General features: G+C 40.7%; 1 protein-coding gene across 1 annotated transcript in view; it reads left to right on the top strand.

Moving 5' to 3' along the window:
- LOC115826964 (shisa family member 6) overlaps nucleotides 1–24,055 on the top strand; it is a 45,668-nt gene that overhangs the window by 4,245 nt on the left and 17,368 nt on the right. Inside the window, exons 2-4 of the mRNA XM_030790918.1 lie at nucleotides 1,869–2,023; nucleotides 8,731–8,823; nucleotides 10,031–10,099. Of these exons, the coding sequence (XP_030646778.1) occupies nucleotides 1,869–2,023; nucleotides 8,731–8,823; nucleotides 10,031–10,099 (317 nt within the window). The remainder of the gene's footprint in view (nucleotides 1–1,868; nucleotides 2,024–8,730; nucleotides 8,824–10,030; nucleotides 10,100–24,055) is intronic.

Here is a 24,055-nt window from a genome sequence, read left to right as displayed (position 1 = left end):
ATACCGTACAGTATTTTGCTCACATGTCAGTATGTACTGTCATTTATAACTAGCAGTATGGTGTCTTAGCTCATTGTAAGGTTACATCTAAGAGTGATTCTCATGTGAATGTTATCTTGGCTAAAATAGTCTCATTGACATGGTGCAAGTTGAGTTGCTCATCATACTGATATGTAATAAAAGCGTTAAAGAGGTTGGCATGGTGTACAATCTATTCATTGGTGAGCTACTGTTTCTGCCATTTTGCCATCTACTTCAGGTTTCTCAAATTCATTTTTCTGTGAAGGAACCTGCTTTTGGGAATTTACACAATTCTGTTCCTTTTAGTACTTTTTCATATTTGATTCTCTGTGCTGATTTGGTTTCATTTTAATAACAAATGAAAGTCTCCTGAAAGTGACCTCTGTCACTAATAAAAAACATTTTTACACTTTTTATTTAATACACACTCAACTTAGGATGAAGTTCAGCTTCATTAAAAAACAAAAACAAAAAAAAAAACATATTCAAAGACATGAATACAAAGCACTTGCAAGTTTGTGAAATAACTAAAGTAGCATGTTTGAGTGATAGCTGTTTGATCACCATCCTACATGGCTGACAGCATCATTAAATATGTGCAAAACAATCACATTAATGAATATTTCAACATGATAATGTGAATATGCTTTGGTGTGAAAAGCAGCATGCTTCATGAAACAGCATTAAGTATTGTCATTTACATCAAAACATTAGAAATTTCCAGAGCTTGTAAATCTCAGCTTCATATAAAAGTGTAATAATAACCGTGGTATAAAAAAAAAATTCCAGGATAGATCTCTTGTAAATCTGTGGTCCAGAACGGAGTATCCCAGAACTCTCATGCTTGTTAGAGTCTTGCTGGTTCCTTTCTGTACAGTGTTGGGTGTAGTAAGTTGCTCTCTCCATGTAAGACTCAGCATCCAACTGGGGCAGTGGAAACCAGGTCGCCTCTGTCTGTGCAGATGATATGTTAAAAAAGGACTTATCCTGCAAGGGAAAGGCTATTAATATATTTTCCCAAAGTCACACGCAAGCTCTTATGGAAAGATATGGACCTCATGGTTGTGTGAGTACATTGACATTGACACACTTAAGATGCCATTTGGTTACCTTTGATCAGCCAAAATGATCTCTGCTCTGTCCAGGGGCTGGAGCGCAAGTGTTGTCACTTGGTGTTGTATAGATATTTCCCTAAAAACAGAACTCAGTTTCCTGATATTAATGAGTCTAAAACCATAACAATTTTACGTAACATAAACATACTTTTAAGTGGTAGATAAGTTACCTCTGGCCACAAAACAATATTTTTTGGAAAAAAGGCAGATGCTCACAAAAGTTTTTTTTTTTCAGTGCTCTTGACAAACACAGCCAATTGTTTGTCTGTGTTTGCCTGACCAGTTTTTGACTTTGTCCTTGAGCAGCTGGTGTTGAGGTTAATTTCCACAACTCTTGATCACCATCCCTTTGGAAGTTATAACACGTACAGCTTTGTAGCCTGAAAGAGGCTGGAAATCCCATTTGAGAAACATAGGCAGGAGTAAGGAAGTGTTAAAGCATGTTGCATCGAAACATTGACAAGTTGCATTTCTTTGCCTCCGTGGCACTGGGATTTAAAGTCCATATGTACCCAGAGTGAGTCAGTGCTGAAGTTCTGAGAATGTGCAACCTGATATATAATCACTGCATCCTGTATAGAGTACTTGGCCCTGTTACCCATTCAAAAACACACATCTGTGACTGTACCAAAGCCAATCAGATTTTGAGTGGGATGGAAGGTGAATGCATTTGTTTGTACTACCAAAGATCCACTGTGAATTTTTTTTTATGTGTGTGTGTTATGTTTCCAGAGCTCTGGCAGACATTCTGCGACAGCAAGGTCCCATTCCAATATCACAGTATGAACATGAAAACATCTCAGTGATGAATGGCTCTCCAAAGGACAACACTCCCATCCGAACCTCCAAGAACCACTACACCCCTGTCCACAACAAAGCCAACCACGGTGAGAGACCTTCAGATTCTCGCCCTCATCTCTCTCTGCTCAGAGCTCTCTTGTGAAGATGAGACAGTTCTGAACATTTCTTTAAATGTCAGATCTCTCGACACCATACTGCAATGCACCAAGGGATCTCCTCGGATTGATAGAGGTCTGGATTTCATCCGACAGTCATATCAAAGAGATTGGGGTTACTATGGTAACAGGGCGTATGATAAATGGCAAGTCCGAGTTAAGGGTTCTGAGTCTCTGTCAACTCCACCACAAATAAAACACATCTGGATTTGGCCAGAGCACAAACAAACAAACAAACAAACAAACAGTCCCATTGTGCATGACTGAGATTTTGCTTCTTCTTTCCCTGGGAGAAGCTGCACATTATAATATATTATATTTCATGAACAGAAAACACATCGTCATAGTCTCATGGAGGAAACTTGAAGTTTTATGTCTGTATTCAGCTCACCAGGCTGTGAGCTAAAGATTAACATTAATCTCATTTTTCATTGTACTGCAACCAGCATGATACACTTCAGTATATGCCACAGTATTTCTTATGAGTAGTAACATTCAATTTAATCTAACATTTAAACTGCACTATTTTATCATTAATTAAATGCAAATATCTTCATTTGGCACTTTCCCATGTAACTCAGTGCCATTCGGGTTGCCAATTACTGATGATCCCAATGTTATAAATAAAAAGCATGTAAGTCAATGAACTAAAAGAAAAGAATAAAGGAAAGGAGAGTAATACCAGGAGTAACTTCACATGGGAGACAATAGAATGTTTTTTAAAGCAAAATCATCTGGCTTCATGTACCTGTGGTAACTACCACAGTGCTTCTATATGAATCTCAGAATGTCTTCTCCAACAGTTATGGTTCTCCTAATCCATGATGAAGCATGATATCAAGTTTGGAGGAGAATTTTTTTTTTTTTTTTACAGCTTCATAGCTTCACACAAAGATACACATTATTTTAAAGAGTTGCGTTCATGTAGAGCAGCAATGGGACCTCAGTGTTGGCTGATGTTGTCATCTGAGCTAGGTTTCAGGGTTTTTCATAAGAACCTGCCTTAATTCCTTCCTGCCGTGAATGCCCATTTGTGAATTCCTCCTGAAGTTAAATCGAATACCAAACACCCAGCACCGTTCTCCAGCTCTTTGTGGCACTAATGGCTTTGGCTGCATAGTTGTTACACACTGCTTTGGGTAAACTCTTCTCAGTATGGGTAAAGTGCTTTAGGTCTTCTCTGAGTAAACTATCTTGTTGATGCAGTCAGTCCTTCAGACAAGTTTTGGCTAAAGATTTCCAGTACCTGTAGGGCTTCAGCTCATAAAAGTGTTTTAGCTTGGGACAAAGGCTTTGATGAATATGGCTGTACATCAGACAAAGGTAGTGAGTGGCAAACAAGGACAAAGATTTTTCTTAAGCTCTAACGTCTCTGATATCTCAGACAGAGCACAGAGGCTGAGATCTGTTGGAGCATATTTTGAGGGCACATCAGAGATTACGGTAATTTTACAGAGAGTGGGTCTCATCTGAATCCTCCTCTGAGTCGCACAAGGGTCCCGTAAGCCGACTCAGCATCCGTTCCAAAAACCTGGGGCACAAATTGCTCTCCAAAAAAGAGAGAGAGAGAGACAGGGAAGGAGGGAGAGAGAAAACTGAAAGAGAGAGAAAGAGAGAGAGAGAGGGAGAGAGAAGGAGAAGAGATAGAAAGAGAGAGAGAGAGCGAGAGAGAGAGAGAAAAACACGTGCTTAAGTCCACTGATAGTTCTGTCTTTCTACGCCGTTCTTTCCTTCTTTTATGCGTTCTCCAGATCCCAGCTCGTGGGGATGAGCTTGCCTGCTAAGTGCCCTACTCTGGTGTCCCAGATTCAGGGCATTATGTTTCAGTCTCATGTCATATAGACCCCTGCCCCCCCCCCTTCACCACCCACCCACACCCATCTCACAGGGAGTCAGTCAGAAGGGAGCAGCTGGGTAGTTTTTATGTACTCCAGGCTGGCTCTCTACCTTTTCTGAACCAACATGCTAGTATGTTTTTTAGCTCAGCGTGGAGGGAAAAGAGTGATGGAGGAGAAAGCAGCTGTATTTGTCCTAGGTGGTGCTCTGAGTGCTTGACTCCTTTATGGGCTGAATGCACTTTCACACGTTCACAAGGTATGGCGGGTCGCAGAGTTTAAAGAAATGCGGAAAGCAAGAGAGTGTTAGAGCTCTCCATAGAAAAAAGCTGAAAACGGCAGACGGATGAGCAATTCATCTTTGAAAAACAGTCGAACCCAGAATATTATGACACCTAAACCCTACATTTAAAAAGAAAATATGCTGACTAATATGAATAGAGGGGATCTAGCTGTTTTCATTGAAGAGGTAATGAAGTGACAGATTGAACCCCAGAATGCTCAGTGTTCATGAAATCAGTCAAGGTTTTGATTGTCAAAAATCTATGTCATTTCCATCAGTTATTTTCCTTTTTGATCTCCGATCCTACACAGTTTCCTGGCTGAGGAATGTCTTTGATTTTCTGTGGAGCTTCCTCACCCCTTAACACACACACACACACACACACACACACACACACACACACACAGACAGGTTTATGGGGGCTCACACACCATCGGTACTCAGGTTTCTGCTCATGAGTCATTATGTAGTGTCTGCATCCCTGCTGTGACCCTCAGTTTGCCTGAACTCTAAAGTGCTTTGCCCCCTAGCTTCTTCACTGGGCCGTGCATGTCTGTCACTGATGAACCTTTTGTGTGGGTTCATTCTGTTCAGTGTAATGGCTTAGTATGCACTCTCTCCCCTCTCTATGTCCCTGTCTCATTACCCTCTCATAGGTATGAGACGCAGTGTCTTTTAGATACCGTCCAGTGTGTTGGGACTGAACTGGTTTGTGTGGATATATCTTTTAGCCACGACTTTGGTCTTTTGCATGTATTCATTCGCTTAATTACGGCATAAAAGGGACTTGTTTGCAAATGTGGCATTGGAATTGTTTGATGTATTTTGAATTTTTTGCTGTATGGGGAATATTGACTATTCCGTTGTTGATTAAATCATTTGTGATTCATATTTTAATCATTGGTGTTACCTTTAATGATTCAAAGCAAAGTGCAGTTAAATTGACAAATTATGTATATAGCAATCTAAGCTATATTCATGATCATTAAAATCTGAAACAAGTGTTTGGGTTTTTTCCGTTGTTTTTTTTTTTTTTTTTTAGCTTGATTGCCATTCAAGCAAAACAAGCAGTTATAGATAAAATACAATGGCATTTAATCATAATAATCAGTTAAAACGATACAGGTGTAATTACAACTGATGCACATGTAATCAAGGGACAACACTGCATAGATTTAAATGAATAATTGTAAAATGAAGAAATCATATGCATTGAATTACTCTACTATACACAAGGCTCGCCAGCAAATGATGAGGGGAGCTAGTAATGATAACAGAATAATAAGAGTTGAGAATGGCGAGAAATCTCTATTGTGAAGAAAATCTCTTAGTCATAACAGTTTTGACTGTCTAGGGAATGTATTATAACTACAGTTAAAAAGAATTTATCAGAGGGGCCAAATGACTCTCTGTGCCAAGCGCTTTAGAGAAAAGGCGGGTTGAAATATCGTTCTGCACCAGTTAATGACGGATGAGTCTTGGCCAGGAGAAGATAAAGGTTGGCTCCAAGTCTAGAGAGGGTGAAGAGGTTAGCAATGAAAATGTATGCAGTGAATGGCATCCCATGTTGGCTAAAATCTCAGAAAGTTTCTTCCTCTGTGGTCAAAGAAGAACCATAATTTGATTGTGTTTGAGGTCAGTGGGGGATCAGGCAAAAGCCATGGGGTCAGGTCTGGTTGTGATCCTTAATTGGAGAAGTACACAGCTGTATCTGGTCGCACTCAAGTTCTGTGACACACGAAAATGCCACTGACTGAGATTAATTGGGGAAAACTGCAGGTGAAAACGTAAAAAAATCTGAAACAGGTTTGTTTTATCTTGATGTGTATCTCTACTGCTTCATATTATTTAAGATACTTGGAGCAAAGATGACTGGCTGCTAGAAGTTAGAGTAGGTGAGTCACTACCCTTCCTGTAGGTGCTGACCTTTTGATCATTATAGGGTTCTGGTTCCAATTAGTTGTCCAGAAGTCACACAACTTTCTACTTCCCCCCTCATGAGGATTGCATTATTGATGTCAGACGGTGTATACCCTACAGGTGTGTAGCTGTGGATATCACAACACTTTTCTATTGATTGAAGCTACTCGGTGAAAGTAATCTTTGTTTAATTGTATGACGATGCTAACCTGAGAGTACGTGGTCTGTGCTAACAAAAACAAGACTACATACCTGATCTCTTACAGTCTTAACCTCTGCAAAAGTTCATTTTTTTTCTCGCAACTGCATATTGGCATTTTATGGCCTTTAACTCCTACAATGTTATTTTGAATTCCTTTAGCAGGTGTGCAAGACCAGATGAATGTGGTTACAGCAAAGGTATTGGATAAGCATGACATCTTAATCCTCTGTAGTCATTAAACATTTATTTGTATCTGAGAAGAAAGTCTCAAAGTCACACCGCTGGGTTGAAATGTTTGGGTAATGAGTTTACCATTTCCTGTGGGCATGGGAGAAAGAAACAGGCTGCGTTTGAGAGCTCTTGTCTGTGTCAAACTCCAGCGTAATGAAGACTTTGGCTAATAGTCCCAGGTGCTCTTTCTCATTATTAGAAAGTAAAATGCGTTTCGATCACTGGCAGCCGGGCTCTGAGGTCTGAGAGAAAGCTGTTGACTTTGAAGAGGCTCTGCTTAGGGCAAAGGCCTTTTAATTGTTGGCCAGATGAGTCAGGAAGGGACCAGATTTAAATAGCTTTTCCTGGGCGCTCAGTATTCCTTTCAGAACCACTGGAGGAATCAACAATACCCAAACCACTCGCCACCAATGAAAAAAAACACTCCCTGTGTTAGTAAGGTAACAAGTGAAAAAGAATGATGCAGTTAAGACTGCCACTTTGTAAGAATTCAATTCCTGTGTGGTGAGCCAGTTGAATGAGAACACATTTGAAAATTGTAATGATGATTACTCCTGTAGTTTGTTACATAAATCTAAACATAAATATTCAGTGTGGGAAGAGGTATTGTTCAACTAGGGCTTACAAAACATGATGAGGTTATTCAGAAATTTAAAAAAATATGTAGAAAATACAGAAATATATAATTAATTGTTACAGAGAAATTGTCGAATTTGACAGTAAATCTCAAGACAGAATGTCTCCTGAAGACTGTGGCCACACGTTTGACATCTCTCTCTCTCTTTGTCTCTCTCTCTCTCATTCCCTCTCTCTCTCTCTCTCTAAACTCAGTCTTCTCCTCTCTGCTCCTGTTAGACAGGTGTTTGATTGGCAGGGTAAATGCAGGATGTCAGGTTTCTGGCAGACACAGACACAGGCTCTACTGAGTGCTTTTGCTCTCTCTATCACAGGGTCAACCTCAACTGCAAACAACTGTTCCTCAGAGCAAACACTATTACACCGTCATCCTCATGCCAAGGAATCTGAGTACAGCGGTTTGTTTGTATGTATGTGTGTGTGTGTGTTTGTGTGTGTGCAGGCATTTATTTGTGTCTGTCTGTCTGTTTATATGTCTACTATTGTATAGTGAAATGGAAAACTGAACATTTCAGCTGTATTGATTGTATTAGAGAGTCTGTTATATAATAGAAAGACGTGATACAAATATACCTTTTTCCTTTATCAAGTCGTGTTAGAAAGGGGGCATATGGTGAAATATAAAGAGATGTGTTATGAGAGGTGAAAGAATATTCTAGAAAAGAGTGTGCAAGGACATACAGGTGTGACGTTATGGCCAGAGAGCAGCAGGACATTGGTACAGGTTTAATCTTGCACAGAAACTGGTCCACGGCTCAGCACCAGGAGCCCTGCAGTATGGTGTTTTGCTTAGCTTGGCTGAAAAATCGGCTCTCAGTGAACCTGGGGTCAAGTGCCTGATCCAGGGAGAGACATTACCATCCAATTAGATTTGCAAAGTTTGGCATAGCAAAGAAGGAGGGCAGAGATACTTGACCCGGACAGGCATCCTCTTTCAGATGGGGAGAAAAATAAGTGTGAAACTCAGAGACCAGTTAGCTGGGTAATTGTAGGTGGGAGTATGACCTCCAAGGCAGAGCTGGAGGCCTGGGTCCACATCACAGCACATAAATACTTAATGTGAAACCTCGCTTGCCCTCTGTGTCATTGCCCCTTAAAGGAGTCATCTCTCTCGGCCTCGGATAGAATGACTCCACCGTGTACATCAAAATAGGGGACAAATCGAACTGCAATGGGACAAAAGTCAGTCTCCCATGAGCGTTGGTGAGGATGAATGGAAAGAGGGAGAATATGATTTGTCTTGGGTTTTGACGTGTCGGGAGTTAGCGTGATGAGGGAAATGGCAGGTTTTCAACATTGAAGAGACACTGTGTCCTATTCCTTTTTTTTTTTTTCTTTTGTATTGTTTTGTGAACGATGAGCTGTTACGGTGTCTAAACATTCTTACATAAGGTTGTAAGTACGTATGGTGCAAGATTGCGAATGTGATTTTCGCTTTTCGAACTTAAATGTTTCCATTGAAGTACTCCGTGTACTTTTTCTTGGTAATCTACTGTATCTGAGTTGGTGATTTTTTTTTTCTGTCTCTTAGGGCATTATGGGAAGGAAAACTTCCGTAGCGGCCAAGACATGCACAACTTTATCTCGTCTGGGTTTGTGACGCTGGGAAGAGGACATCTCAAAGGTAGAACCTATTGAATTCCTCTTAAAATAAATAAAAAAATACATCTTGTTGCATCCCGATTAAACAGAAACCAAAAGGTCACTTTGAATAAATCTACCGCTGTTATGGTAAATCTCTGCTTAAGAAAAATCAAGTCGGAATATTAACGCTTTCATAATTACATTGTTACACACTGTTGAACGCACTGAAGCAAACAAAATTATTCTTGCTTCTGGCCGGTTCCTTGGTTTGGACACCTGAGATGATCAAGACGTTGAAAAAGAGAAAGAGAAAAGAAAAGAAGTCTTAAACGTTCCACAACGATTTTCTCCTGCCCACTGAAAAGCTGTGTGGGAAGGGGAGAGAGAGGTGTTGACAGTGCAATAATGTTTCCTGAAGCTAATTAACAGGGAGAAACAGCTTGTCTGGGTTTTTACAACGCCGCTGTTGAACAGTGACGGGGGATTACTGCATTGTTGTCTTTGTTTGTCCTGCCTGATTCACAGAGAGCTTGAATAAAAACTGTCTGTGCTTCAGATGCTTCACAACACAATTGTCTCCGCACCTCCTATTGCTGTTACAATGTATGATGAAGTGATTAACCAAACATTCTGTAGCTGTCCATTCAACCAATCAGAGGGCTTTTTTTTTTTTTTTTTCTTCAAAGCTAGGAAAATGAAAGCTAATGACAGACAGAAAAAAGATCTGTGATGTCATCAACCACGCACTCGGCATGTTATGACATTAGATTATTTGATCATTTTAATGGAGAATGGTTTCGTGATCACGGTACAATTTAAATTTGCAGAAAAATGGGGTTATTAAAAATAACATGAATGGAATTTATTAATACTAATTAGATTGTATTCAGTCTTATAGATGTGTTGCGGTGAAGTCACTCAGTAAGTTGCTGCCTCAGAATTGCCTCAGTTTTTTTTTTGTTTTTTTTCCCCTCATGTTCTTATCTACTCATTTAATCAAGTCCCTGTGGTTTGTGTAAAGTGGTTTTAATCCATGAACAGCTAAAATCCACATTTGCTTAATTTCTTTTTTAGTTGCTCCTCATTGACTAAAACAGTGAGCTAAACAGGTCCACAGACACCCAATGCCAGAGAGAATAGGAGAACAGGGCCAGCTTGCTTTAAATTCAGATACTTAGTTGATATTCTAAACATTGTAAAGCTTAGCGGCTAACTGTCTGGCTGTTTTTTTTTGTGTGTGTTTGCAGCACAGCACTCTGTAGACGATTTAGGGCAGATGTCTTGGCAAGGAGAACTGGATGTACCTATGTCCTACAGTACGTATTTCCATACTGCAATAGAGTTAAGAGTAGAGTGCCTCTTTTAAGTCTCTTACTGACAGCAACAGACACACGCATACACGTATACACAAACATGCGCGCACGCACACACACACACGCGCACGCACACGCACACACACACACACACACATACGCACAAATGCTGTATGTTACAAAAAATAGTCATCTTTTCTTTCCTGTTTGTTTCACTTTGGTTGTTGGCGTATACAATCTGTGCATCTGTATGTATTCACAGGCAAATTTCAAACTAGCCATAACAGCATCTGATTTAAATGTTTTTTTTTAAAGGCTCAAAAAAACCAAACAAACTGTCACTTACACCATCAGGAGAGTAAATGTTTGTGTGTGTGTATGTGTGTGTGTGTGTGTGTGTGTGTGTGTGCGTGCACGCAACCTAAAGTAATTAGAAGGTGACGGAAAAACACTCCTTTACACAGGGGCAAGGCGCAGTCATTAAACAGTAAGAAATATAATGGACACGACTTCAGAATAAATAAATAAAACGACTCCACAAGCCTTCACAGGACAAGAGGTCTTGTCAGAATCACCGAAACTGTCACTAGCAGTGTACACTGAAATGTATGAGAAAGAGACTGAGAGAAGTGACAGCCCATCAGGAGCTATCCACATGATAGTCATACACTTCCCACAAGTAAGTGCCAGGAGGCAGCCTCAAGTCTCCACACATCAGCCCTTACCTGTCCATCTGTTGCCGCGGTGATGGATGAGGCAGGTCAGCTGAGGAGATTTAGCGACAGTCAGCCACCACAGATTTATTTGACGGCTCGGCCAAGCAACTGCCACCTTTTAAAGGCAGGGTTGGAATTTACTCCATTAATCTTAGGGGACAAGCGTGACATTGATCAACACTCTCCTTTTTTTTTTGGCAGCCCTCACATCTCTCTGACAGCCCATTTACTTTCCCTTTAGAGCAATATTTAGCAGATAAGGAAAAAGGTATCTCGGTGACGGGAAAGCATAACGTTTAACCTGTCTTCACTGTGACCAGTGTTAACAGATATTTGGACCATGAAATGAGAGGTCAAAGTATGAAATGGTGTTTACATAGAGTGACTGTGCTGTAAAAGTCAGCTCGGGATAGCAAAGTCTTTTAAACATACTTGAACGGACGAAAGCATAAATTATAACTTTAAGGAATGTTTTCGTTCTTTTCTCTGGAGCTTTCTTTGTTTCCTTCCGTGCCCTTAGCTCTAGTCATGTCCGCTCATGTGAATTCTGATAATTATTTCTCATCACACTCTTAAAGAGTGTCATTCCCGAGGGAAACTGCATCACCTTGCCACTCATCCTAAACCTTCCCCCGCCCAAGTCAGTTAAAGGACGCTACAACCTTGTCATCTTGAGACATACCGCACAGCTGATATTAAATAACACTTTCTTGCCTTACCCTCCCATTCTCTCGTTTAGCTCTCCTCAGTTTGATGAAGCCTAAGCTTATTGTGGTACATCCCTTTAAATCAAAGAACGGCAAATCATCCAGGGTGAAGTCCCAATGTAAATGTTACGCGCTTGACTCCGATCGCCTGGGTCTCGTCAAGACGTGGACCGGGTTAAATCAGTTGTGTTTGTGCAGGACTGGAGCCAAAGCCTGTGATTTGTAAAAGTGTGGGTTGCCTCGATCGGTTTGAAAAATGCTCAAACGAAAAGAAAAAAAGGTCAACGACAACATCTTCTTCCTCGTTCTGACCCTTACCTACCCCACTGAAACCAAGGGGCGCTCAACTCTGGAATATGCTGTAGCGCCCCCAGAATGAGAATGACGGAGTCTCTTGACCCGAGCGTTTTAATATCACTGGGTTTGAGCCTTTGTCTAATGGGAGGCTGTGTCATTTTTTTTTTTTTTTCCGCCCAAATCCTAATGAAAAGAGCATCACAGTGTGAACAAGAGCTGCTAATCAAATGAGTGCGGCCATCCTGAACAAGCTCCCAGTTCTCCCCTCAGACACGCATCGAACTCTCTTTATTTCTGTGAGCTTGCTCGAGTTATTTCAGTTCATTTTCGAAGTTTCCAGCTTTATGTGTATTCTGACATACAGACAGATGAATATATAGACCAAGGAATTAGTGAGTTTTACAGAAATGTAGAAGTTCCTTTGTGAGAATAAAAGGCAAAGAGATGGTAAAATGTACGTTAAGTATTCTCTTATGGATGACCGATCTGATATCGAATCTACATTTGTAGACATGTATGCCTCTATATTCTGAATATAGTCTCTTTACTCTATTGGTCTTCAGGCATCATTAATCTGGACAGATTTAACACATTATGGCACATTGATGATGAATCAAATAATACCCTGAATCGTATCTCACAGCACTAAGAAAAGCTCTTCTATTCTATTTAAGTCTATTTAATTCTCTGAAGTTTCTTTCATTTCTCTGTAATTTCATATCATATCTGTTCTTCTTTGTTTCTCTCTTTTCTTTAATTCTGAATTCCTATTTTAGCTCCCTTTTTTCCTTTTTTCATGTTCTCTTGTTTTACACTTTTTCCTCTCTCTGTCTAGCTTTGTAGAGAACATGACTAACATGACTGCCCTTGTGTGTTTAATATGCCACGCTGAAAGCCTCAGTGAGAACTGACTGATCTCTGCCACTGTTGCCAATTAAAAAGCTTGTTAATGAGGGTAATTAAAAGGTCTGTGTGTTTCTAATACACACACAGACATGAGTTCAGCCAGTGAAACATAGCATATCTTATGCAGATCTTAAGCGCTCACACACACACACACACCCTAATGCACTACTCGCTTGTATTTATTCAGATAACTCAAATTCCATGGGTTGGCCATGGAATTATGATGTGAGTATGTGTGTGTGTGTGTGTGTATGTGGGTGTGTGTGAGTGTGTGTGTGCATGTGTGTCTGAAATGGTTATACGTTGTTGAATGAATCTAGAAAATGAATGGTGTGTCTTAAGGAGGTTTACACTGGCACTGGACAAGCTATAAGTATACTCTCACAATAGAACTGTACCTTAAACTGAAAATCTGATAGAATTTTCCCATCTGTGTGCTGTAGAATGGGACTCTGTTGCTGCAAATCTATCAGGATAGGCAGATAACAGCATGTGGTTCATAAACTGCAACATCCTCTTCGTGTTTTTAAAGTGTCACAGGGTCTCATAAGGTCACGACCTCCTCTGGTTTTCCCTCATTGCGAGGGTGCGGGAGAGTCAGAGAGCAGCGGCCAAAGAGAGACTCAAAACTGCCCCTGCAAAGGAACAAAATCAAAGTCCTCTCCTTTCTTCTTTCCTTAATAAGAGAATTACAAAAATGAATTGTGACATTCAATCATTTCTGAGAAAAGCAACCTCTGCTTTGTTATTGGTGACCTGAACAGATTCCATTTCTCACTTCCCTTTCATGAGAATCTCTGTCTTTGTTCATGACACCTTGGCTCTTCCTTTCACATGATTCTCCTGTACTTCAGGCCTTGAGGAAGGGAAGAAATAATGACCGTCAGCTGTGACTGGAGACTGTTCCATAGGCGAGCATACTTTTCACTGTGACCATTGGCAGAGAATGGCCTCAGTACCTCTCTCACCGAACTGCTATGAATTATACAGAGGAAGAACATACATATAAATGCAGGGTGTTTCTTTTCAATGTCGAACAGGTCACTGCTTTAATAATTAATCCAAATTTTATACAAACTGCACACAGATACTGTACACAAACGCACTGGCACAAGCAGAAACACACTCACTTGTGTGTGCACACACACGCACGCACAAGCACGGAGTCAGTGTTCCATGTCTTTTTTATTAAGGGGAATAAATTGCTCTCCCCTCTCTGCAGTGCTTCAGTATGCGCCATATGCTTGTTAATAACAAACATGAATAATTCATAAACTGTATTTTCTATTGGTTATGAACCAGACTAAAGTTTTTAAACGAGTGTGTAGACTGTCGCCATAGCATAAAGTTGTGACCTGAACTTCTGCAAAACTATACAAAGAAATGCAACTGACACATTGTTTTAATAATTTCGGACTATATTGAGTGACTATTGCTGAATTTCCAGATTAACCAACAGACACTTGTTCTGTTAGATTAGATGTCATGGAATACTTAAACCAGTGTTCCATTGCGACGTTAACAGTTTCTAACAACAAAATGCTGGCTTAGCCACACACAGTCCAGTGTTAAATTGAAAGCAATAACAATGAGGTAGTCCACTGTGACACATGAAATCCGGTTAGGGTGGAGATTAGCATTATCTCCACTCCACATGTCAATATCCGTTTTGAGAGCGGGGGCAAGGACAAGCAGAAGCCCAGGCGCAGAAGCACCTCTGTCAGCATCACGGCAACAAGGCCGCTCACTGACCACCACTCACTGAACGCCCGATAAACACAACTGCAGCAGAATACAGAGCAGTCTCCTGCTGGGCAAATCACCCACTGCAGAGCGAGCCGGAGACGAGAGCCCATAACTTTTATTTTACAAACTCAAACTTTTTAAACTCAAACCAAAGACGACAGGAGTGGCTCCAGAGTTAAAAAAAAAAAAATGTTATAAACTACATTAATCTCCAGAAACTGAGAGTTGAGTTAAGGGTAAGAGCAGGGTATAGAATATGATGACTTGATCGCGGCTTAGAGAGGGGGTTATTCTGCAGGGGAAGAATGAAGCCCTAATGATTATGAAAGAGCTGTGATTAACAGAGATGCACACCTAAACATGCATGTGTTTTCTCAAACCAACAATTATGTGCCTATATACACATACACTTGATGTGCTTCACCCACACACACACACACACACACACACACGTACACACAGAGCAAGCCCATCAGAACCAGCGGTAGCGTCAATGAGGAAAGCAATGGACTGTATGTGAATGAATTTTGGTGCACTCTCATTGCGTAGGTAATGGCGACGAGTGCGTTAATGGGTCTCACTGTAACACACTGTTTCACGTCTGCTGCACAAATGACTTGTAATTGCAATTTGGTGAAACAGCGTTGGAAGATACAGTGGATGACCCACAAAAACGGATGATAACCTGCGGGAGTCCTTCTCACGCAGGCTCTGAATTGGCAATCACCTTCAGTGACATACATGCAGAGATCTCCCACACGGGAGGCCAAAAAGTACTCTCTCTTTCTCTCTTCCACTCTGTCTCCTCGGCACAGCGTGTCTGAGTGAGCCGAATCAGCCTCGAATTCCACAAATGAACAAACAAGGGAGGAAAAAAGTATAACGTTTGAGTGAAAGAGGTGTAATTCTGGAATGTTTACAACATTTTTACTGAACTCATGCGTTCACCGGGCAATGAGTAGCTCGTTTTCGCCTGGAGGGCTTACTGTGAAACAGTGGCGCTTTGAAGATACGCTGTGCATTTAAGCTGTTTGTTCTTGTACCAATCCTCCATGGACATAGTTTATGCTTACATGATGCAGATTCAGTACAGGCAGCTCCAATGTGCAGAAAAAAAGAAAGAAGAAAAAATTAAGAGAGTGAGAAACCAGTTTTAGAGGAGTGGAAAGAAACAGCTGTGGCTACTGTGTGGCAGTGAGAGTGTGAGAGATGGATTTGGATTGGCTAAAGGGGGGGGCTGGGGGGGGGGGCAAGAGCCATAGTTTGGTGGTCCCCCGGTGTGTGTGTCTTTCAGCAGAAAGCCATCCTGGGCTACAGTGAAACAGCAGTGGACACACACGTTGAGGCAGATGCTGGCAGTGCTTTGGACCACGGTGGTTCCACGGGGTCCAATCTATTCGTAATGCGACCCATCAATCAGAACTGCTTCCCCTGCTGGGTCGGCCACTTTTCATTCTGGAAATTTCCACTCATTAGACAGAGACAACAGCCAGGGGCCTAGGAGCATGTGAGAAGTCTCCTTTGCTAATTTGTCACATAAGTACCTCCTTTCAGGAGGCAACACATGCTATGCCTAAAACTATTTCTCAACTCAAGAGCTTGGAACACAAAACTAGTCATATTTGTCCCGGCTCAGTGGTGACAAAACTAATTCAGTCAATCTAAGGCTGTTGATTAGTTTACAAATTGAAAAATATTTGACAGTGGTAAGCTACAACAAAAATATTCAGTCTATTGGAACTTGAGAAAAAAGATTTCTGAAAGATGGGGTTTCTTTAAAAAAAAAAAAAAAAAAAAAAAAACTTACATATTTACTGTAAAAATGTATAATGCATTCTGTTTCTGACAAATATCGGTGCCAGCACTTTAGGTATTAATACAAAGCAAAGCAAAGAAACTTGAGGCAAATGGCGAGATCATTTTTCTGTTATCGTATATAAATCCAATGTGCTTGTCATCCTCATATTGTGGTCGACGCTCTCGGCTGTGTGTGTACGTCTGCTGTAACGTCCCCCAGTGTGGTGACTCTATCTTGCCAGATCTTGCCCACGGCTAGAGGAGTCTCCACAGGGAAGAAATCACAGCCCCAGGCTAGACCCATTCTTTATATCCCTCCCAAACCCCAGACAACAGTTCAGACAAAATGGACTGTGGATGCTGCCAACTGTGAAATTAATTGAACTTGTGATCTGGAGGCAGGGACCAGGAGACACTCTAAGAATGTGTGTGTGTGTGTGTGTGTGTGTGTGTGTGTGTGTGTGTGTCTGTGTGTGTGTGTGTGTGTGTGTGTGTGTGTGTGTGTGGCCTGTGCTTACTTTAGCCAGAGACAGAAGAAGAACCTTGGGGCATTGAAACCAGGTCGCTCGTTACAGAAAGATGGCCTTGGATATCATTCATTTGTGTCTTTAATAGAGCGAGAGTGACATTTCAAGACTATCATAGACCTTTATCATTTCAGTAAAGTGGCATTTTGACATGTTACAATCTAAGAAATATTTTCCCCAATATTCCACCATTGTTTCAATATCGACAATATCTATTTAAGACGTACAAGTTTTCATGCAATATCCTGTTTAAAAAGTCAAGAAAGCTGATGCAGGATTCCAGTGCTAGACATTGTGGCGTATGCTCTGACCAACAGTATACAAACAGAGCATTTAGAATTGGAATGTTCAAGTGTGAAGTCTTTTAAAGAACACTCAGGTGTGCATTGTTCAGACAGGGAATGAAAATGGAAGGATACACCCTACTGACTGCAGATAGCTTCACACAGAGCAGAGAGAAGTAGCATCACAAGTGTATCTTTGCTTGGAGCATTTTGTGTCCCTTTAAGGTTCTGATGCAGGCTCTGCCCCCATGCTCACAATCTGTGTGCCCCACATACAATCAGAGCCTTGCAAAACCTTCAACCGGGTCACAATGCAGCAAGAGCATCACGACATCACATCCAAGACTCTGAACTACAACAAAACACCGTGCAATGTGGCTACAAATGGCCTTCACAGTGTTTCCATGTTTTGTGGTATAAAATTATGTGTGCCACAGGATGGTTTTTGTTTACTGTTAAACTCTTCTTTTTTTTTTAAATGCAGTTAGTTTTTAGTTTCATGGCTTCAAAATGTGAACTCAGTTCAGCATTGGTCTCATGGTTAATTGTTCTAATTCGCACACTAATGGAATAATAATAACTTTCTAGACCTCTGACTCCTGTTTAAGTGAATAAATTAATAAAAAAGAAAAATTACCAAGCAAACCACTAAATCTGCATAATTAATTTCAAAATTCATAGAACATCTTTATGTCAGACTACAGACCGGGAACTTAGCCTAACAGTCATTTATTTATCACTCTTAACACATAACTATTCGGTTGAATACTGGATGCAAACACCACAACCTTCAGAATCTCTGTTATGTGTATTGCAAGAAGCTATTGCTTCTTCTTACCTTAATCAAGTGAAACCTTAGAGCTTTGAAGCTGTATCCCTCTGAAAATGGTAGATATACATCATAGTGCAACTAAACAAGTCAGGCCCCCTAAGCATTGTGTCCATGATTGACTGTAAATACCTGTTTTATCATTTGCAATTTACCTATGAGAGCGACGGGAGAGGGTGAATGAAGAGAGAAATGAATTAGAGATGAAGGAGAGAATAGAAGGTGTCAGAGGGGGTTGTGGTGAGGGAATATTGACATTAAATGCTGTCAGCTCTTCTGGTCACTCACAGAAACATAACATGCAACTGTGGTGTTAGTCTCCCACAGATGGGCAAGATTTGCCCTGCCCAAATACAGGCATTCCATTTCTTTTACAGTTTCTTACCTGCATGCCTCACGCTGCATTTTGCAAATTTATGAGCGAACAAAGAACCCTCTATGAGCCCTAGGTCTTTATGACACAGATTGTTTTTGTTTGAATGTGCAGAGGTGGTTGTGTCAGCCCTGTTACGACCGGTAAGTTCAGTAATCACATTGCCAAAACCCAAATCTACTTAACCCATCACACATTACTGAGGAATGTGACTCCTCCAGATTCTCAGAATGATACCTCCCCACCTCCTCATACCCCTCAGCACCACCGTTGTCTCTGCAGAGCTTTTTGCATACTTAATCACCACACATTATATTCATCCACTTTGTCATCCTACACGGTTTTCTAATCACGTTTGGAACATTGAAGGGACTTTGTTTACATGTTTCTCTCTCCCTCTGTGTGTGTGAGTGTGTGTGTGCGCATTTTCAGACTGGTATATTTACGTACTGTAGTATTTTCGTCCTATTGAAAACTGCGGGGATGGGGGGACTATAAAATTACTAGCTCAAATGTAATACACAGTAATGTTAAGTGTCCTCCTCAGGCCTGGCTTTTGTATCTAAGAATAATAGCAGAGCTGTGGGAAATACCAATTATATTGGGACCCTGGAAATGAGAATGTGTCCTATCTTCTATTCCCTGCCATTCTTAAACTCCAGTTACTCCCAGTTCATCCACTCAGCTGGGAAAAATGAAACCCCCGGGGTCCTCATATAGCTGACCACACACATAAACACAGTGAAATTGGTCCTTAAGCACCGATAATTGTCAAGCATGCAAGAGAAAAGGGCAAATTATCAAAGCTGCACACCCCTGCACAAACACATCTCTCCAGGTGATTAATCTCAATTGCTCTAATTCTGTAGTGTGCGAGGTGAGCTTCTTATCTGAGAAGGTCTAGCAGTTAGACATACATGGTAAAAAAAAATCCTGGAATAATAGAGTGTGAATGTACTTGTGCCTTGTGTTGTGGCTGAGATGCCTACATTTTAAATGGATTGAATGTTAGTATGATGTTTGAAGGAAAATATTTGATGTGACTATGGGGCAGTTTAAGGCATAGCAGAATACATTTTTGATCAAGGTAGTTTTTCTGGCATGCTAACACAAGGAGAAGACAGTAAAAATGAACAGAAAGTGCTACTACAAGATAGCAGAATGAACTGGATGGCTGGCCTTGGAATGAGATAATAGACTGTCACTGGATTCTTCACACATATATAAAATTCACTGGTGCTTGGGCACATGTGCAGTGTTACTTGGCAGACATGCAGGCTAATGTGCACCATTTTAAGCAGCTGTTGTAACGTGCACACTCATGTTATATCTACACAACGCTGTGAACCCAAAGTTTCTTCAAAAGTTTAAATGTTAAAATCAAAAACTTTAGTAAAGCACACAAAATGTCATTAAGAGCTGTGTGCTTGTATTCTCTGCCAGTGAATTCACTTAGAGGTTTGTTATCTAACAACCATGAGCAAATCTGTTAATGACGCTGGAAAAAAAGCTGTTGATGACGTTAAGGCAACTTTCTGTTGAAGATTTCTTCCCTGTTTCAAGCCTTCTAAGAGAAATTTACATAAGGTTTAAATTTATACATTAGACTGGAAGATTCAACCAATTTGACATCTAATTTTTCTGCTCATCCAAAATGTCCAAAATCATATATACATTTATGTAAATGCATACATACAGCTTGCCCTCTGGTTACACATTCATGTATATTTTGCGCATTAGATTACTCTAAGCCATGCATAAAAATTCTGTAGGTCATGCTGAAATCTTATAAATATTCAAAATTAGTAACGAGGCCCATGATTAGTCAGGGCTTTTATTTTGTATTTGTCAAGGGACCAGTCATTGAGTGAGCATGTTCTGCAGATTCCAATATAAGTTGCAATTAAATGTGTTGACATGTACAACTGTTAAGTATCATTAGCAGTGTTAACTACTAGTAGTAGCAAACTTTCGGTAGCCTTTTGAAAATGTGTTCAGTCGTAGCAGGACATTAAAGCCAAAGAACTGTGAAAAAAAACAAGAGAAAAGGGAGAGTGCAATTTGAAAATTAGGTCTGTATTTTCATTTGTGCTGTAAAATTTAGGTCTACATTTTTCCCTCGAATATTGTAGAGAAAACTATGTCCCATTAACTACCCATTCATTCCCGGTTATGGGCACTTTATTGCGAAATATTACATGCGTGTCAATTAAGATGACTGAATATTTGATCCATAGTATCTTGCTACTGTTTCCCTGCTGTTATAACTCAATAGTGACAGTTACCGTGGCAATGAAAGTGTCAGAGGCACAGAAAAATGAAAGAAGCGGAGCAGAGAGCATGCCAATGTGCAGCACTGCGGCCAGACCCAGATAAGAAGAACAGAGAGAAAGCATGAGAGAGAGAGAGAGAGAGAGAGAGAGAGAGAGAGGGAGGGAGAGAGAGAGGAAGAGAGAGAGAGAGAGAGAGGGAGGGAGGGAGAGAGAGAGGAAGAGAGAGAGAGAGAGAGGGAGGGAGAGAGAGAGAGAGGAAGAGAGGGAGAGAGAGAGGAAGAGACAGAGAGAGAGAGAGAGAGAAAGAGAGAGGAAGAGAGGGAGAGAGAGAGAGAGGAGAGGAGGAACAAAATTACTTGTGAGCATTGGCTTATTTTACACCTGACCCCATTATTCAGAGTGAACACAGAGGTTGAATTGTGTTTCACTCCTCTCTTTTCACTGATGGTTTTCATCTGACAATTTATATGCTCTTTTACAACCGGCTACTCCCAAGACTTATAATAAAGTCAGGTTAGGCCATTAATTAATTCAGAATTCATGCACTTATTGTATTTGGTCTCATGAATGTCCAATAGAGTCAGTGCGATCAACACAAGTTTTTCCCACCGTGCCAGAAAGCAGTCGCAAACCATCCACTTCTGCCTGTTTGAGTTTACTGAGGGGAATAAAGAGAATGACATGATTGTTCAAACTGCAGACAGTTTGATTTGGAGGTCTGAAATTCTGTCAGCGATAGGGCAGATGTTCAGTCCTAATAGAGTTTAACTGTAAATGAATCATATTGTGTAAATTAAATCAGTTTCTGTTGATGCTATCACACGTATTTAAATTCACTAAGCGCCAAGCATTGACTATCAAACAGTTTAAACATTCAAATATCATTTTATTGGATTTCATTTCCTTCTTGTCTGTAACAAACTGGGCTTTGAACTTGGTGCCTTTTTTTTTTTTTTTTGGTTTCATGCATGTATGTATGTGTACATAATTTGAACATATTCAAGGTGAATCAAGGTAAAAGGCAAAGGAATTGCTTTATGAAGTGCTGGCCTCTACTTAAACTGGAGGCAGAGCACCCAGAAAACATTTATCCTGGGGCAAGTGGGGTTACATTCTGTGACTGCACCAGCCGTCTCAATATCAATGCTGCAATCTTGTACAACCCTTGTATGAGGTTTCCATAGTAACATGCTTTAGTAAATAGTGCTCTTTGCTCTTTGGGACAGGTGGACATCAATTCCAAAGGGGTTTAGGTGTGCATGCTCAGAAATGTGTGTGATCAATTTGGAGCTATATGCATTGAACTGATGTTCAAGTGGCCTGAATCCAGTGACACTTCAATTGCTTTGAATGGTAAGAGCATTGTGGGTAGTGTGGTCTGGAGCGCTATCCAAATTGAATGGGAGTAAATTATATATTTCTTTTCAAGGCTGCTGACAAAGATGGATGCGCTGTGGGTAACATTCACCTTTTCCCTGCCTGAAAAATAATTACACTGCCATTCGAAAGCAGACTGTCTGAATCATTGCTTGGGAAATTCGTCAAGGTTTCATCGAGAGAGGAGGATACGTCTCTTTGACTAAGCCACGAAGAGCCACAAAAGGCTAGAATTCTCATTCGTAACCTGAGGAAATGTCTTAAATAAAGTTTAAGCATGCAGATTCCATCACATTTTATACATTTTATTTTTTCTTTTGTCTTCAGTTGTTCATCATGCATTTATGTTATTAAATTTGCGCTACGAGATCCTCCGTCTGCAGCTAAAACCCCCCCCCAAAAAACACTCCCTTTAATTAATGATCATCGTGTCCCATTGTGTAGCGCTGTGAGCTCCCTATTTACAGTCATCTCAGCTAACAGGCTCTACACGCTGAGGTGAGCATGAATGTGAATGCGTATACATTGATTTGGGGTGAGGGTATACCAGGTGACGTTGCGGGATGGGTGGGCCTCTGTTTTATGGACACGGGATCGGTTTAGCATAACCCCAGACTCCCTTCCCTCCTTTCGGCAAGGCCGGTGGGAAAATAAGTCAACACGATATTGCATCAGGTAAATGCAAGCCATTTACTTGGCCCTGCACACACAGCGGGGAGCATCATGACTCATATTAGATTAGAACAGACTTCCTCACAAATCCCAAGAGAAGCAGTTGTCTAGTGGCAGTCAAGGGATACTGGATAATGGAGACGGATATGCTGTATCTCTCAGAGCAACATAAAATTTCTATTCTACTCTCCTAAACTACATACACTCATACTTGCACACGCTCCCACATAACGGAACTCACCGTGACGTTGATAACACGCACTGCAATATGCCCCACTGATTTTCATTCATGATGTGTCTTGCCCCTCTAATCTTTACTCCTCTTCATTAATGTAATGGATGGTGCACAGCTTAGACTCCATACATCTTTGAATAAGACATCGATATTCATTCTTGTTCAGCTGAATGCAGAACTCGCTTATCTAGGCGTTATAAAATGTAAACTCTGTTGCTGAGTGATAACGTTAGCACTGCCTAACGCTGGGTCTGTTCTGAGTAACATGTGCCTGGATCCGATTGACCCCCTGGAGACCAGGTAGAATGTGTCCAACCCTCCGACCCTCTGTCCTCTAATGCCTTCGCATTATATAAGCGTTGCCCTGACATATCAGGCATTTCGGCTGCTGCTAACCTACCCAAGTCTTCTCAAGCTGCCCTAGTTAAAGAGGGTATTTTAAGACTTCCCAGTCGGGTTAATTTGCCCTCTAACTGTGGTCTGTCTCTTTCTCAAGAACAGGCATCCACCTCAAGATGAGGAAAGTTCGCTAAGATTATTTGACTGACTTTTTTCCTCTGTTTCATGGTTGCAAGTTGCTTTTTATTACACAGGGAGCGAAAGGACACAGTAAGAAGTATTGGATGAAATGTGGTTTTGCTGAATCCTGTGATGCATTGATTAATGGTTGTGAGAGTAGGATTTGGTAAGAACTGCTAAATAGAACAGGCCGAGATAAGAGAAGCCCAGAGAGCTCTGTGTGAGTGAATAAAACTGATACAGTTTCCAATATGACCGGCAGTGTCTGAAGAGCATGTCTAGTGTTTCTTTCAGATATCACTCTCTTATGTACAGGTCTCATGTATGAAGGGTTATTATTTCCTATCTATCTATCTATCTATCTATCTATCTATCTATCTATCTATCTATCTATCTATCTATCTATCTATCTATCTATCTATCTATCTATCTACCCTCCCTTATTTCTTTCTTTCTTTCAGAAAGTAATTGGCTGATTAATTGTTCTGAGTGTTTGATGAGTGTTTTTTGATAGGAATGCAAAACAAACAATATCAAACAGACACAAATGTAATTACAGTGGCATGGCACCCCAGAGCCTATCAGTGCTACTGTTTCCAAGTTACTTTTCAGTGTTTTGATGAATTTCAGACAAATGTAATTTTTGTAATCCCTTGCATCCTCAACTTGCTCATTTTAATAGTTTTTTTTTTTTTTTTTTG

This window comes from Chanos chanos, chromosome 13 (genome assembly GCF_902362185.1).
Source record: "Chanos chanos chromosome 13, fChaCha1.1, whole genome shotgun sequence".
NCBI lineage: Eukaryota > Metazoa > Chordata > Actinopteri > Gonorynchiformes > Chanidae > Chanos > Chanos chanos.
Note: the sequence above shows the minus strand (reverse complement) of the source record. Positions and strands in the feature narration are given on the sequence as shown.